Here is a 15187-nt window from a genome sequence, read left to right as displayed (position 1 = left end):
CTTGAGCCAACCCGTCAAGGCAGCAGCACCATCTCTCATCAGTGTGATCATAACCTTTGGAACGAGGGTGTGAGTGATTGCAAAGCCCCATCGCCCTTATCCTCCCCGCATCATAGTAGCACTGAATCAGACTCCTCTAGCCTGGCTTTCCCCCTCCCGCCCTCCCTCCCTCCCTCTCTCTCTCTCTCTTCCTTGCTCTCCCTCATCTCATTGTTTCAGAGTAGGCCAAATTCGAAGTCCTTTCCAGGGAGTGGCCCTGTTCATCTTACACCCCAGCCAAAGTGGAACAGAGAAGGAGAGAGACACATTCAACAACCAAAGGGCTCGGTGGAAAGAGCAGAGAACCATCAACAGTGAGTGGCTTGGATTGTCTAAAACCCTAAATAGACAGAGGGAGGGGGGGTGTGTGTGTGTGTGTTAAAGGGCTGGAAGCAGGCAATGGAGAATGTCACTGATTTAGACATCCCAATTATCCATGGAATTCAAATGAGGAGAAACTTAGATGAGCAGATATTATTTTTTTTAAAAAGTAACAGATATAAAAACAAAAGTTTAGATACTAGGGTTTAAAGAGGCCATGGGGTGGATGGGGATTCCATCAGTATAAAATTTCCTGAATTGCTGGGAAAGAAGGGGTGAGAATAATGGCAAATGATCACAGAAGAGAGTTTGAAGAAGTGTTGGAAGAAAAGAGAGGAAGGGTCTGAGACTTATGGGGGACCAGGAAAGACCTTGGAAAGCAAGGCATCCTATAGATATGCTTGCCTGGAGCGGAAGTGCTGATCACAGTCTCCACTCTCCCCACTCACCTGTCAGACATGGCGTTCTTCGGACCCAAAGTGCTCCTGCTTCTCACCGCCCTCATCATGTCCTCTGGTGAGTCCCTACCTTTTTTTCTTTTCTCCCTAAAATGTCAGCTCCTCTAGGTGGGTGGAGGTGGATGTTAGAGGGAGGATGGAAGGAGGCTGAAGGGGAATGGGAGGAGAGATGCTTGCTATTTAATTCTAGAATTTCCCATTAAAGAGAAGTAAAAGAACACGGGGAGTTCCTTGGCAGTCCCCTGGTTAGGACTCTGCACTCTCATTGCCAAGGGCCTAGGTTCAATTCCTGGCTGGGGAACTAAGGTTTTGTAAGCCTTGCAGCATGACCAAAAAATGAGAGAGAGAAAAGAAAAGACTTTGTGATTAGAGGGATGTGATTGGAGATGACCTCAGATCTGGGGGAAGGCAGGCAGCCTGAGAGTTATGAAATTAAAGCAAAACTAAGATACACACAAATGCATATTAACCAAGAGGGCCACTCTCATAAATGTACAAACAGGGAAACAAATACCAAAGGAGGAAATTCCATGGTGGCCCAGTGGTTGGGACACAGTGCTTTCACTGCCATGGCCCAGGTTCAAGCCCTGGTCAGGAAACTAAGATCCCAGCAACTCCCCGCACCCCCGCCCCCGCCACCGAAAAAAGAAAGCAAAAGGAGAAGCTGATGTATACAATTGTGTACACAGACATAAGGACCTCCTCACAAGAAACTCAAGTTTAAACCATGAAGAAGGGGTTTCCCTGGTGGCTCAGTGAAAGAATCTGCCTGCCCTGAAATGCAGGAGCCATAGGAGATAAAAGTTCAATCCCTGGGTCTGGAAGATCCCCTGGAGGAGGGCATGGCAATCCACTCCAGTATTCTTGCCTGGAGAATCCCATGGACAGAGGAGCCTTACGGGCTACAGTCCATAGGGTCACAAAGAGTCAGACTGAGTGACTGAGCACACACCACATGTTAAAACTGTGAAGGAAAACAGTGGGGATATATTAACCTAACAAACACAAGCACCAGACTCACACAAGCAGATTCACGCGCACACAGAAAATGTTGCCGCCTCTATAGGCAAAAGGAAAATGATCTTCATAGATTGTACAGAATTGAACTAGACGACTGGCCACTCTGTGAACCTTGGACTTTCCAGAAAAAAAAAAAAAATCTTACTCTTTTTTCTTTTTTTCTTTCTTATTCTGCCCAACACAGACTGTGAGATAATCATTTGGGGTCTTTTTCAGTAGTGTAGCTGGAGGGGCTGGCTGTGGGGACGGAAGGACAGGCCATCAGGAAGGGCTGCTGCCTTGAGGGTGGACAGGACCCCACCCCTTCTGGACAGACTGAGAACAAGAGGCCTCCTGAGTCAGGGCTCCCCTTTGTGCTCAGCAGTCTCCTGTCTTTGAGTGCTTCCAGGTCTGTGTGTAATACTAACAGTCTGCCTCTTTCTATATGGAGCTGTAACAGAAATAAAACATGGCAAGATAAAGTACAGCAATTTTCCCATCATTTTCTGGTTCATCTCAGAAAAGCTTTATGAGGTATAGAGCTGGACGCATTCACATACTTCTCCTTCCTTTGTGCAGGCCGGACACCCCTAGGGGTCAGCGGACAGCGAGGAGGTAAGTGATCCCATGGATCTGGGCTCTGTTGGGGTTCTTATCAGGACAATGGAACCAAATGGTCAGAGTTCCAAGAATTTGTCATACCATACAGAGATGAAGTGCCCAGGTGTGTAAAATAATAGAATTGAATTCAACAATCCTGTCATCCCATTCATAAAACTTTCTCATTCACTACTGAAATAACTTCACTCAAATCTCTATGTCCTTCTCATTTCCACACCCTCGGATAACGCCTGCTACTCCTAACAGGATTTTCCTATCTATGTAAGAGTGGAAAAACTAAAATGCAGACAGAAAAAGAAGTCTTCCCAGTCCTATAGAGAAATTGTGGCTCAGTGAGACAGAATCCATAAGTTTTGGCTTCCAAAGGTCCGCTTCCTTCAGCTCGATTCAATATCTGCAGTTGCCTCTTGGCATCAACATAATTATAATTTCTCTTGCTTTTCCCAACCCTTGAGAGCTCTACAGTATATAACCCTTTAATGAGTCGAAAGATCTAATGAGTAGGTCACAACTGGTGCTTTTAATGAGTTAAGATAGACTAAAATAAAAACAGAGTACCCTGGGGACTTCCCTGGCGGTCCACTGGCTAAGACTCCATGGTTCCAATGCAGGGGGGCCCAGGTTTGATCCCCGGTCAGGGAACCAAAACCCCCATGCCACAACTAAGATCCTAAGAGCCTCAACTAAGACCTTGCACAGCCTAAATAAATATTTCTTAGAAGATAAATAGAGTACACTGCAAGTAGATGACAGAAGTATTATTTTTACTCTTCTTTCAGTTTTATATGTGTATACTGGCTCACAATATAATTTCTTACTGTGCATCTTGGTAGAAAAAATAAAAATACAGAAAACCCTTTGCTCTTTTCTGGTCTGAATCCTTACATTTTTGAACCCAGATTTTATTTCAGCCCTGTGCTGTGCTGTGCTCAGATGCTCAGTCGTGCCTGACTCTGTGTGACCCTATGGACTGTAGTCCGCCAGGCTCCTCTGTCCATTGGATTTCCCACGCAAGAATACTGGAGTGGGCATCCATTCCCTCTTCCAAGGGATCTTCCCAACCCAGGGATCGAACCCATGTTTCCTGCATTTCAGGCAGATTCTCTGTCACTAGAGCCACCTGGGAAGTCCCAGCACTAGCACAACTACAAATCCAAATTCCTTTCTTTGGGCTGGTTAAGGTCCAGTCCTATTTTATGACTTTGTGATGCTTGTTGAGCAGAAATATTGTAAGAGCTGATGAAAATGTCTCCATAAGATTCCTTCTCAGAAAACATTCATAAGTCCGTAATAAAGCTTTTATGGAGGTAGCTCATGGAAAAGGTGGGTAAACTGAGGGATATACAGAAAACTAGTACTGTGCCTGAAATTCTAAAAACACAGCTAGGATATTCTCAAACCCTTTGTTCACCCACTGCTTCCTCTATTTCTGTGAGTGGTTGGACTGGAATGTAGCTGGAGAGAAATGGAAACAGGACAGGAATTGGCTACACCCCGGAGAAAATCCACTCCCTTCTTACAGCCTCTGGAATGAATCGGGTCAGTGGTTTTTCATTTATCCTGTGGGACTGGAGCAAACTTGAATTCCTTTTTATCAAAATCTGCTCGGAAAGAAGAAAGCTTATGTTAAAAAGTGTTAAAAAAGATGTTAAAAAGTTCCTGTCCCATCTGATGCCTTTCTATCTGGAATTTTTTCCTAAAAGATGAGTGAGGAATAAGCAGGGGAAATTCCTTTACAATGTTTTGTGTTTTGCTTCTAGTACAAGGATCAGTAACTCTGATATGCTTTATAAAAATGCTATTCTCACCAGATTGTAAATCTGACACTTGCATGCAGACCTCAAGGCAAAGTATTATGCGGATTTGCTGCCCTCTAGTGGGTAAAACCGATAATGACTATAAGCCTTTTACAGTGAAGGTTCATTACAGATGGGAGGTTTGTTAAACGTCTAGTTCTTCACACTGCTTTTTTGTGTTGCTTATTAAAACAGAGACTATTTGTTTCAGGAGTTGCTGTTATGTACAGTTTCAGATGAAGTTTTCTTAATTTATCCAAATATCTTCCATCTTAAGACCTGGACCATTTTTTACTTCTTTTGTCTTTACTTTCCAAGGGTCAAGAGCAAAGCATCTCCCCTCCTCTCCTCTCTTTCTACCTCACTTGTCACTGTGAGCATCAGAAAACGACCAATGTAACCTCTTGTGAACTCTGTGTAGAGAGTATCATCAGATATCCAAAAATATCAAAATCACGAATGTCAAAAATCACAGTCTGGGGATTTCCCTGGTGATCCAGTGGTTAAGATCCTGCACTTCCGTTTCAGGGGGTGCCAGTTCAATCCCTAGTCGGGGAACTAAGATCCCACATGCCCAGTAGCACAGTCAAAAGATTTTTTTAAAAAATCACAGTCTTTTTGAGAAAGACAATTTTCATTTAAATAAGTATCACAAAGAGGTCATCAGCCCATCAACAAGCTCTATGACCTTGGATGAGTTATTTATTCTGCTGATGCTCAGTTTTACCATCTGTAAAGCAAGCCCATAGTAATCCCTAACTAGCTGTATCAGTTATTATCTGTTAGGATGAAGTCATTCTTGCAGTCCAATGCTGAACCAAAGTTTAATCAGTAGACTATCTGATGGCTACGTAGTTCATTCATTCCTCTAAATAAGAACAATGGGAAAGGGACAGTCTAGGGTTAGGATTGTATGAGTATATTCATGGGAGTAGGAAAAGTGTGACATTTGTTTGGGTTACAGGGGAAAGGACTTTGGTTGGGAAACAAAGAAAAATCCTTTTAGGATCTTACTACATGATGGCTTCTGTGCTTGACAATTTCACTTCTTGGGAGTGCAGGGGTGGGGGATGAGGGGAAGAGAATGCTCAGAAAGTGTTTTCTGATTGTTTTTATGCAGATGATGTGACCACAGTGACTTCAGAAACATTCACAGAAGATCCTAGTAAGATATTCTTTTATTTCCTTGCTCTCACACTGTGGCTAGAAGGATTCAAGATGATGTCTGTATAAAGTAAGAGGAAGACTATTAAAGAGTTTCAGGGATGTCCCTGGTAGTCCAGTAGCTAAGACTCTACGCTCCCAGTGCAGGGTGCCCAAGTTCTGTCCCTGCTCAGAGAACTAGATCCCTCATGCTGCAACTAAGACCTGGCACAGCCAAATAAATAAATATATTTAAAAAGAGAGAGAGACGGATTCAGAGCCCTGTTGTCTATGTTAGATGCCACCAAGGCTATAAACATGCCCAATCTTTTTGCCGCTTCCTTTTCCTTCTGTGATAGTCCCTTATATTTCTCCCCAAGAGTCCGCATTCTTTCGCTTCAATCTTGCCTCCTTTTAGATCATCATGCCTCACGCTGTTTTTCCCTTTGCTGTTTTTCCTGCTTGCATTTTTCCATTCCCTGCATCTATCGTATTTTTACAGATCTGGTGAATGATCCTGCTACAGATGAAACAGGTAGGTTTCACTCCAGCTCTTAAAAATGGCACGTTTCATGTTAATAGTCACAGTATTTATTCTAGCTCTTGAATTAATCTTATAATTTTTATCACTGGGAAGGGGATGAAAGAAAAGATGCTCCTGGCCCCCTAAAAAAGAGGAAGCAAAGTGGATTCATAAAAAAAAAAAAGTGGATTCCTAGCTTTAAAATACATACATAAAGACTTCCAATGTCAACAGGCCAAATAATGCTCAAAAAAATTATCTTCAATGAACTCTCTTCCCCTGGACACAATATAAAAAACCCAGCCATTGCCTCAGCTTTTTCCTGTTACCCACATTCTCCCTCCTGCACTCTGCCTTCCCCTTTGTCAAACCGGAGCCCTTCTCACATCACTGTTTTGTGCCTTTTCAGTTCTGGCTGATATCCAGCCTTCCACCGATGACCTGGGTGAGTTCAGATCTGGGACCTCAGGGCCACGGGGGCTGTTCTGGGCTTCCCACAATACCCATGATGGAAGACAGTACAGCTGGTGAAGAACCCTAAATAGGACTACATGTTAGGCAGAGCATTTGTCCAACAGTTTAATTTAAATTAATGACATGTTTGAGCCCCTAACAAGCAAGAACTGTGGTTTGATACATAAACTGCCAAGGTTTGATTTTCCTCTCCAAGTTTCCAAGATTGAATGGGTAAAGGTAAAGGTGAACAAAACTGATTTTCTTCTAAACATCTTTTGTCTAACAGATGAGATAAGACAATGGAATGGATAATTTTATTCAGTTTCACCAAACATATATAATCAAGGAAAAGAAGCTGTGAAATCTCAGAGTCCTTGATTATATTCAGTGTTGAGAGTTAAGAAAGGCTTTTCTGAAGGGCACATTGACTAGGTTGATTCCTGGAAAACAAATAGAAGTGAATTAAATGAATGGAAAGGCGAAGAGCTTTCAGGTAAACAATGTGGGCTAAGGCTTAGGATGGAAATGAAAACCAGCCAGAGAACAGTTCATGCAAAGGAAAGTTCTAAGCAGATTATTGAATTGGAAAGCCAGCAAGAACACTGCTGCCTAGTCCCAATAAAATATGATGTCCTGAATTATTTTGTTAGAGGTTTGGGAGAGAAATGAGCTGTCAGGGAGCAGAGACTGTTGAGAGGAAGTCCAGTTTTCTATTAGATAGATGGTAGCTATTGGGTGGATGGTAGCACCATTCACTGAACATTTTGAATTGGTGAAGGGAAAGAAGGCAGTTTGAGACATGGAAGGGTCTTTAAAAAAAAAAAAAATCCATGAGCTCTTCCACAAAGAGTTGAATTTGTAGACCTGGAGCTTTTTAGAAGAAAGTTCTGAGCTAGACATAGAAGTTTGAGAATTCTCAGCATATAAACCTGTGATTGAAACCACGGGAGCCTGGGTTCGATCCCTGGTAGGGGAAGTAGATCCCATATGCCACAGCTAAGAGTCCGCATGCCCCAGTGAAGATCCTGCATGCTGCAGCTACGAACCAGTGCAGTGGAAACAAAGAAATCGGGGATAGATGAGATCACCCAGCTAACATTCTTCCTATAGTATCCTATTAGCAACCCTTCCGATAACATTTTACAGCTAACTCCCGTGGTTAGTCCATTTCTTCAAGATGCATCTTACTCCTTGACTTACTCTCCATTCTACAAACTCAGCCAGTATTTAACTTGCCCCTAGGTTAGGACTGGGGCTTCCCTGGTGGCTCAGGGGTAAAGAAACCACCTTCAATGCAGGAAATGCCGGTTCGATCGCTGAGTCGGGAAGATCCTCTGGAGAAGGAAATGGCAACCCACTCCAGTATTCTTTCCCGGAAAATCCCATAGACAGAGAGCTTGGTGGGCTACAGTCCACAGGGTTACAAAGAGTCGGACATGACTGAGCACACACGTGGGTCTCAAGTAAGGCATGACAGTTACAGGGCAGTGACTTCTAGAACCAGTAATAACTGAATAAAATTTCCTCCTTTCAGCCTCACTTAACGACAAAAATACCACCACAGGTATGATTGTCTTTTGCCTGTCTTTTTCTTAAGCTTTTTTTTTTTTTCTTCCTGAAGATTCCTAATCTCCTTGTTCTTGGAAGAATACTTGGTACATCTTCTAGTTTTATTTCCAATTCTTTTTCAAAGAATATTTGTAGTCTTCATATCCCTCCCACCCTACCTCAGTGTCTATGAGTTCCTGTTCTAAAGGTCATGGGGAAAAGATGGGATCACTACTGCATGGTCCCAGAACAGTCCTCTCCATAACTAACTTTGAACATCATCTGTTTGTTAGTGGGTCAGGAAGTGACCTCAAGGACTTAGCATTACTGTAGATGTCATGCTTTCTCTAACATACTGGTAATTCTGATGTGCAGCTAGGGTTAAAAACCACCAACAGAGAAATAGTGACCCACTTTAGAATTCAAATTCTTCAGAATATGACTGTTAGCATTTCATCTTTCATGTTGCCACCTGTCTAACCCTAGAAGGACTTTTTCCTAGAAGAACCCACAGGGACTATTTTATTCTCTTTCCTTTCAGGTAGGGAAGCACCTAAATTTCATTGTTTAGCCAACATCTATTATTGCTTTGTGGACTTCTCTGGTGGCTCAGCTGGTCAAGAATCAGCCTGCAATGCAGAAGACCTGGGTTCAACGTCGTGAAGATCCCCTGGAGGAGGGCATGGCAACCCACTCCAGTATTCTTGCCTGGAGAATCCCATGGACAGAGGAGCCTAGAGGGCTACAGTCCATGGGGTCACAAAGAGATGGACATTACTGCTTTGTATTGGTTACAGGAAGAACATACCCCAGCTTACAGTGATCCTCTGTAGAGACTACTCTGTAGGTTTTCCCAGCTCTCTCTCTCCTCCTCCATTCCTCTAACCATGTGTTTTTTATGGTGGGTATATTCAGAGTGCCGGGATGAGAAATTTGCCTGCACAAGACTCTACTCCGTGCATCGGCCAATCAAGCAATGCCTCCATCAGATATGCTTCACCAGGTAAAGGGTCCCATATCACCCAGAGAGCCACCCATGATAGCGCTTTCATGTCAGTAACCATTTAATGAGCACCTGCTCTGGAATTTCAGCTTCTAAGGGGGCAGAAGTTTTAAGCATCACCCTTTAAGCTATTCCGAAGGTGCCAATTAGAACCTAGAGTCTGCACAGACTTAAAGAATGAACTTACGGTTGCTGAGGAAGGATGCAAGTGAGGAATAGTTAGGGAGTTTGGAATGGACATGTACACACTGCTGTATTTAAAATGGAGAACCAACAAGGACCTAAAGTATAGCACAGGGAACTCTGCTCAGTGTCATGGAGGAGAATGGATACGGGTATATTATGGTTGAGTCTCCTTGCTGTTCACCTGAAACTATCACAAAATTATTAATCAGCTCTACCCCAAGACAAAATAAAAAGCTTTTTAAAAAATAAAAATACTTAAAAAAAAAAGCAAATAGACTTAAGACCTGAGAAATAAGTAATGGGAAGTGTATTATGATAGAAGGAAAAAACAACCTTGAGTCTGGATTGAGGCACACGGAACAGCTTAACTAACAAATGTAGATGCTGAAGGCAGGGACGGTGAGTACTAGAGGAAGGATGGTCATGAGGGAAACACTGGTTTATCAAATTCATCACATCCGAGAAATAAGCTGGAGCTGAAGATGCAAGTGTGAAGGTAGAAAATAATAGGGAGTAGTGTGGGAAGTATTAGAGCTTGAGTCTAGGTGGAATGTGCAAAGTTGTAACTAACAAGCGTGATCGATACCATTCTATCTTCTACACTACTTGAAGGGGTGGGAGTGGGAAGTCTGAAATACTTAAGGAAATCCAAGTATTTCCAGGAGTTGAAAGAGGCATCTCAGGCAGAGGCTAGTTCTCCCTCTCAATGCTTTTTCCATATCCTTCTTGCACCATGACATTGGATCTATGGCAGTTCACGGCGTATGTACGTCATCAACAATGAGATCTGCTCCCGTCTTGTCTGTAAAGAACACGAAGCTATGAAAGGTAAGACTAGCTTTGATGGGGAGGAACAATAATGAGAGCAACTGATAACTGGGGCAAGGTGCTAACAGATCCAAGATGTGGCTGTGGAGGAGGAGCTTTAGGCTGCTCTCCGACTTCCATCAGTTCCTGCTCCACCTAGTTACCCCAATAAACAATATAAAGAAAGCACCATGTTTGGTATATTCATAACCCTCAAAGCTGCTGTACAGCACAGGAAGTTCAGCTCTGTGTTCTGTAATGACCTAGATGGGTAGAATGAGAGGAGGAGGGAGGGAGGCTGAAGAGGGAGGGGATATATGAATGCATATAGGGCTTCCCTGGTGGCTCAGCCATGAAGAACCCATCTGCCAATGCAGAGGATTCGGGTTTGATCCCTAGGTTGGGAAGATCCCCTGGAGAAGGAAATGGTAACCCACTCCAGTATTCTCACTTGGGAAATCCCATGGAGAGAGTAGCCTGGCAGGCTGCTCAGTTAGACATGACTGAGCAAGTAAATAACACATAGCTGATTCACTTTGTCATACAGCAGAAACACAGCATCATAAAGCAATTATCTTCCATTATTAACATTAAAAAATTGATAACCCTTAAGAAAGCACCGCTAAATCCCTTTCCAACTAGACAGAAATCCCTAACTTCTCTTATGTATAGATAGTGCATTCGGATGCTCTGCTACTTTGAAGATCATTCACCAGAGATAAAAAGCCAAGTCCACTATTACAAATAACAATCTCAAAAAAACAAAAAAACAAAAAAACAATCTCTACTAGTCCTGCAGCCATGTTCATAAGCCCAGGTGGGGAAAAAGCCGCTAATTTAGAGACTATAACATTTGGATACATGAAAAGTCACTTGGACATTGGCTGAACACCAGCTACCTTTACAGTAGTCTACCAATTCCAAGAATAATTTCCCTTGCTTATTGTGAAATTTTAGAGGTAGAGCAAAGTAGAAAGATTTTATTAAAAAAAAAAAAATTACAAGAGTCCAGATGTGTGGTTAGACACTATGTATGGTGTGAAAACACTATTTCTCACCTTCCCCTGGCCCAGCCCCAGATGATGGCTGCCGTCGTCAAAGTCACCACATGCAAAAGCCACTCTGACTCAGCTGCCGGCCTTGCACCAACCCCCTCTGAGTAAGAGCTGTACTTAACTTCGCAGAAGGAAACTTACCCCTTGCCTTCATTGGCTCTGCAAGCCACCTGCAAGGGAAGCACCTTGACACTGAGGATGAGTATCTGGGACTCGAGGCACTTTCAAGTGTCTCAGGGGACTTGCTAAAGTTAGCCATTTGCACACAGTAAACACTTTTGAATGACTGGACCTTATTTTTTTTCCCCTGCTGTTTAATAAGTCCACAATTAGAAGAATTGGAAGCAAGGTGTGAATAAGAACTGACCACCTGTGCTCAGTTCTTTTGCATCCAGTCTTTCATTTTCAACTACATTCTTGAAGCAGGTATTTCAATGCTTGTTTTGCAGAAAAGGATGGTGAGGTTCAGAAAAGACTCTTTCTGGTAGGGAGTAAATAACCATTAAGTTACAGATCCTAGGTTCTAACCCTGATCTATTTCTCTTCAACCCTTTCACTGCACCACCCTGCAGTCTCCTCTTTCTTCTTCTCTTTTCTTGGAGCCCTGGCCACCTTCCTACATTCTCATCTCAACATGCTCTGCTTCTCTTCTAGATGAACTCTGCCGTCAGAAGGCTGGTCTGCCCCCAAGGCGACTCCGACGCTCCAACTACTTCCGCCTTCCTCCCTGTGATAATGTGAATTTGCAGGGACCCAGTGGTCTGTGATCAACAAGGAAGAGGAAGCAAAGAATGTGTGGGTGGGAGGGAACTCCTTGTCCAACCATTGTCAGCTAACCCATAGACATGAGTAGTTCTTAAATCAATCCCTTTGCAATGTCTAGCTTTTGCCCCTACTTCTTCAGTTTTTTTTTTACCCACTTTGTCATTTTTCAGTACATAACATATAGTTTTTGTAGTATTGCATGGTTTTGCTGCTTCTCCATATCATAGACCTGGTAGATAAATGATTAACGTGTCGCTTAGATAGAAACATTCTATGTACAATGTCAAGAGAAAATAAACTTGAATAAAATTATTAAAAATATTAACTACTGAATCTGTTTGAGATAGATCTTAGGGGGGAAGATGCTATCACTATCAATCTCAATTGACTACAGAACGTCAATATTTTACATTCAAGCATTTCCTAGATTAACTCCCCATTCACTTACGTGGTCCTTTTTATTCCTACTATTTTGCTGGACTGTCCTAACTTTTGCCTGGTATGTCCTCTTTCTGTTGTTCAGTCACTCAGTTACACCCATGGACTGCAGCACACCATGCTTCCCTGTCCTTCACTATCTCCTAGAGTTTGCTCAAACTCATGTCCATCAAGTCAGTGATGCCATCCAACCATCTCATCCTCTGTTGTCCCCTTCTCCTCCTGCCTTCAATCCTTCCCAGCAACAGGGTTTTTTTTCCAATGAGTCGACTCTTTGCATCAGGTGGCCAAAGTGTTGGAGCTTCAGCTTCAGCATCAGTCCTTCCAATTGAATATTCAGGGTTGATTTCCTTTAGGATTGACTGGTTTGATCTCCTTGCAGTCCAGGGGACTCTCAGTCTTCTCCAGCACCACAGTTAGAAAGCATCAATTCTTTGGGGCTCAGCCTTCTTCATATGCTCTCTTTATGAGAAGGATTATGGTAATTTTGTAGTTCTAGAAAGTACTCCAGAAACAAGAGTTATTCAGTCCTACTATAAAGACCCAAAGTGTTGTCTTCTGCTAAGCTCAGAAGCTGAGGCTAGAGAGAGGAGTACACCAGGTATAAAGGTATCCAGTTTTTCATGCGGTCAGTTATTCAATCACCAAGCAGAGCTAGAAAGTCTTATGTAGTTATTCTTTGCAGTAGTAATGGGGTTAGCGCACCTCCACCTCCACCTCCACAAGTTAATCAGACAGCTTAACATGAAATCAGATCATTGCTCTGAAGTTCCTGGAGCTGTTGCTACTTCTTTTATCCTCATCACCATAATCTAGAGATTATCATGCAGATGGATTCAGGAATAATCTGATTAGGGGCCAAAGAAGGGAATTCAGACCTGAATTTTAATAGGCAAGTACAAAGTATACTCTATGGTTTACAGAGAAGAGTAAAAGAAACACAATATTCAGACAACCTGAATTCTTATCCTGGCTCTGGCAGGAACCAGGTAAACTCAGATCAGTCAGTTTCCCTCAATATTAAGCCCTGGTTTAATTGCCCCATCTTTAATATGGAAGGAATTTATGTTTATTCAGAGGTTTCTTTTCATTCAACGATGAGATTTAAATGCATTGTTCATATTGCTTGAAGCCTAAATGCAGTCTAATTCACAACTATCATGTCTGCTTTAAAAGAAGAGAAATACTCTATATTAGGACAACAGTCCACAACGTCATAGAACAAAACCATATTATGAGTGACACATTAAACATCATGGATGCTTTCATCGAGATAACGCAGAACCTTTCCAAAAAGCCAGTGGAATTCAAACAGAAACGAGGGGACTTTGAGACAGTTCTTTGTGGCAGAAGTCCACTTGGTAAGGGTTGGATTCCTTCCATTTTGCAGAAAAACTACCAATATGAGGACTAGATTCTTGCTGTCAAGAAGCATTTCCTTCTCCAGAGTATCTTCCCGACCCAGGGATCAAACCCAGGTCTCCCGCATTGTAAGCAAGATGCAAGACACTTTACCATCTGAGCCACCAGGGAAGTCTGAGTCACCAGGAAAGTCTGTTAAGAAGCAGCTTAGTTTAATAGGATTCGCATAACTGATTAAAGAGAAATACTAGGAAAAAACCCTTGAAGCATGGAATCCTTGCCTCAGTCCCTCAAAGCAGATGTACTTGTATACAGACAGAGTCCATGGATATTGTAGCCAAAGGAGAGAGGTTTCAGAAGGCACCGCGTTTCTGAGAACCATTTAAGAGCCTCTTCATGAAACTGACCCTTACTGCACATTGACTGAGAGGGGGCATTCCCACCAGAAAGCACCCCAATCCCATTATTGTATATATTGCAAATTAGACTTTCAAAATAAAACTTTTTCCAACTTCCTTCTCAGAGGACAGTGATCTCCTTTGGTCTATTTTTCTTTTCTATGTTTAGAAAGAAGACCTAAACTTGGGCTTTTATCTCCCTTTGAAAGCTGAGTAGCAGCATCGCTCACATATCTTTGTTCTGCTCTTCTCCATCTTTGCCTCCTTCCTTGACCACTGGTTCCCCAACATTACAAACTTGTTTACTCTCCCCCCAGATGTGGCCCACTCCTCTCTTCTCCAGAAAGTTCTTTCTTTTCTGTCCCCTTCGGTCTTACGGGATGCAGTTTCATGTTTCACCCTTCCTTTTCTTTTGCATCAAATTCCTGTGCTTTGCCATTTCTCGCTATTCTGATGTTCTCTGCTTTTGTCTTCTTCTCCAAGTGGAAAGCAACGCTTCTAACTCACTTTTCATCCTTGCTTTCCTCCCCCTTACAAAGGCTTGTTTTCTCTCATAACTTTTCTCTAAGAACAGTCCCAGGGCAGTTTCGGGAGGTTAGTTTTGGTTCCAGTTTTCTTTCCCTCTGTCCGCTCTTCCCCATTTACAAAATTCCATCCACCTTTTTGGTACAGCCAGGACAGTGTGGAGGTTCCTTAAAAACCTAAAAATAGAACTACCATATGATCCAGCCATCGTACTACTGGGCATAATCCAGGGAAAACCATAATTCAAAAAGATATATGCATCCTAATGTTCATTTCAGCACTATTTAAAATAGCCAGGATATGGAAGGCCCTAAATGCCCATCCAACAGAGGAATGGACAAAGATGTGGTGCATATATACAATGGAATATCACTGGGCCATTAAAAAGGATGGTGCCATTTGCAGCGATACGGATGGACCTAGAGATTGCCATGCTAAGTGAAGTAAGTCAGAGAGAGGAGCAATATGGTATGACATCCCTTATATGTGGAATCCAAAAAGAAATGGTACAAATGAACTTACAAAATGGAAACAGACTCAGAGAACAAACCTGTGCTTGCCAGGGGCAAGGATTGGGGAAAGAAATAGTTAGGGAGTTTGGGATGGACATGTACATCATACATATAGATGGACATATACTGCTATATTTAAAATGGATCACCAACAAGGACCTACTCTACAGCACAGGGAACTCTGCTCAATGTTATTTGGCCACCTGGATGGGAGAGGAGTTTAGGAGAGAAT

The 15187-nt window shown here is 42.6% G+C and overlaps 1 protein-coding gene across 5 annotated transcripts; it reads left to right on the top strand.

The window, feature by feature from the left end:
* Positions 1 to 219: 219 nt before the first annotated feature.
* On the top strand, positions 220 to 12045 carry MFAP5 (microfibril associated protein 5). 5 transcript variants are annotated; one of them, XM_005898464.3, is made up of 10 exons: positions 225 to 353; positions 817 to 876; positions 2397 to 2432; positions 5355 to 5399; positions 5880 to 5912; positions 6310 to 6345; positions 7891 to 7920; positions 8820 to 8907; positions 9848 to 9921; positions 11610 to 12045. In XM_005898464.3, the coding sequence occupies exons 2-10, from the start codon at positions 819 to 821 to the stop codon at positions 11720 to 11722; spliced, it is 513 nt and encodes a 170-aa protein (XP_005898526.2). In that variant the 5' UTR covers positions 225 to 353; positions 817 to 818; the 3' UTR covers positions 11723 to 12045. The 5 variants fall into 5 exon arrangements, with proteins under 5 accessions (XP_014334529.2, XP_070227126.1, XP_070227127.1 ...); XM_014479043.2 differs by lacking the exon at positions 6310 to 6345 and having other exon boundaries at positions 220 to 353; XM_070371025.1 differs by lacking the exon at positions 7891 to 7920 and having other exon boundaries at positions 220 to 353.
* The last annotated feature ends 3142 nt before the right edge of the window (positions 12046 to 15187 follow it).

Source organism: Bos mutus, chromosome 5, assembly GCF_027580195.1.
Source record: "Bos mutus isolate GX-2022 chromosome 5, NWIPB_WYAK_1.1, whole genome shotgun sequence".
Taxonomy (NCBI): Eukaryota; Metazoa; Chordata; class Mammalia; order Artiodactyla; family Bovidae; genus Bos; species Bos mutus.
This window is presented reverse-complemented; position numbering and strand designations above follow the sequence as displayed.

Bases quoted from the DNA above. Each gene is read 5' to 3' on its own strand.
- MFAP5 (XM_005898464.3), top strand. From the start codon at position 819: ATGGCGTTCTTCGGACCCAAAGTGCTCCTGCTTCTCACCGCCCTCATC. The intron at 2,433-5,354 runs GTAAGTGATCCC...GTTTTTATGCAG, and splicing joins GGTCAGCGGACAGCGAGGAG to ATGATGTGACCACAGTGACT. The intron at 9,922-11,609 runs GTAAGACTAGCT...CTTCTCTTCTAG, and splicing joins AGAACACGAAGCTATGAAAG to ATGAACTCTGCCGTCAGAAG.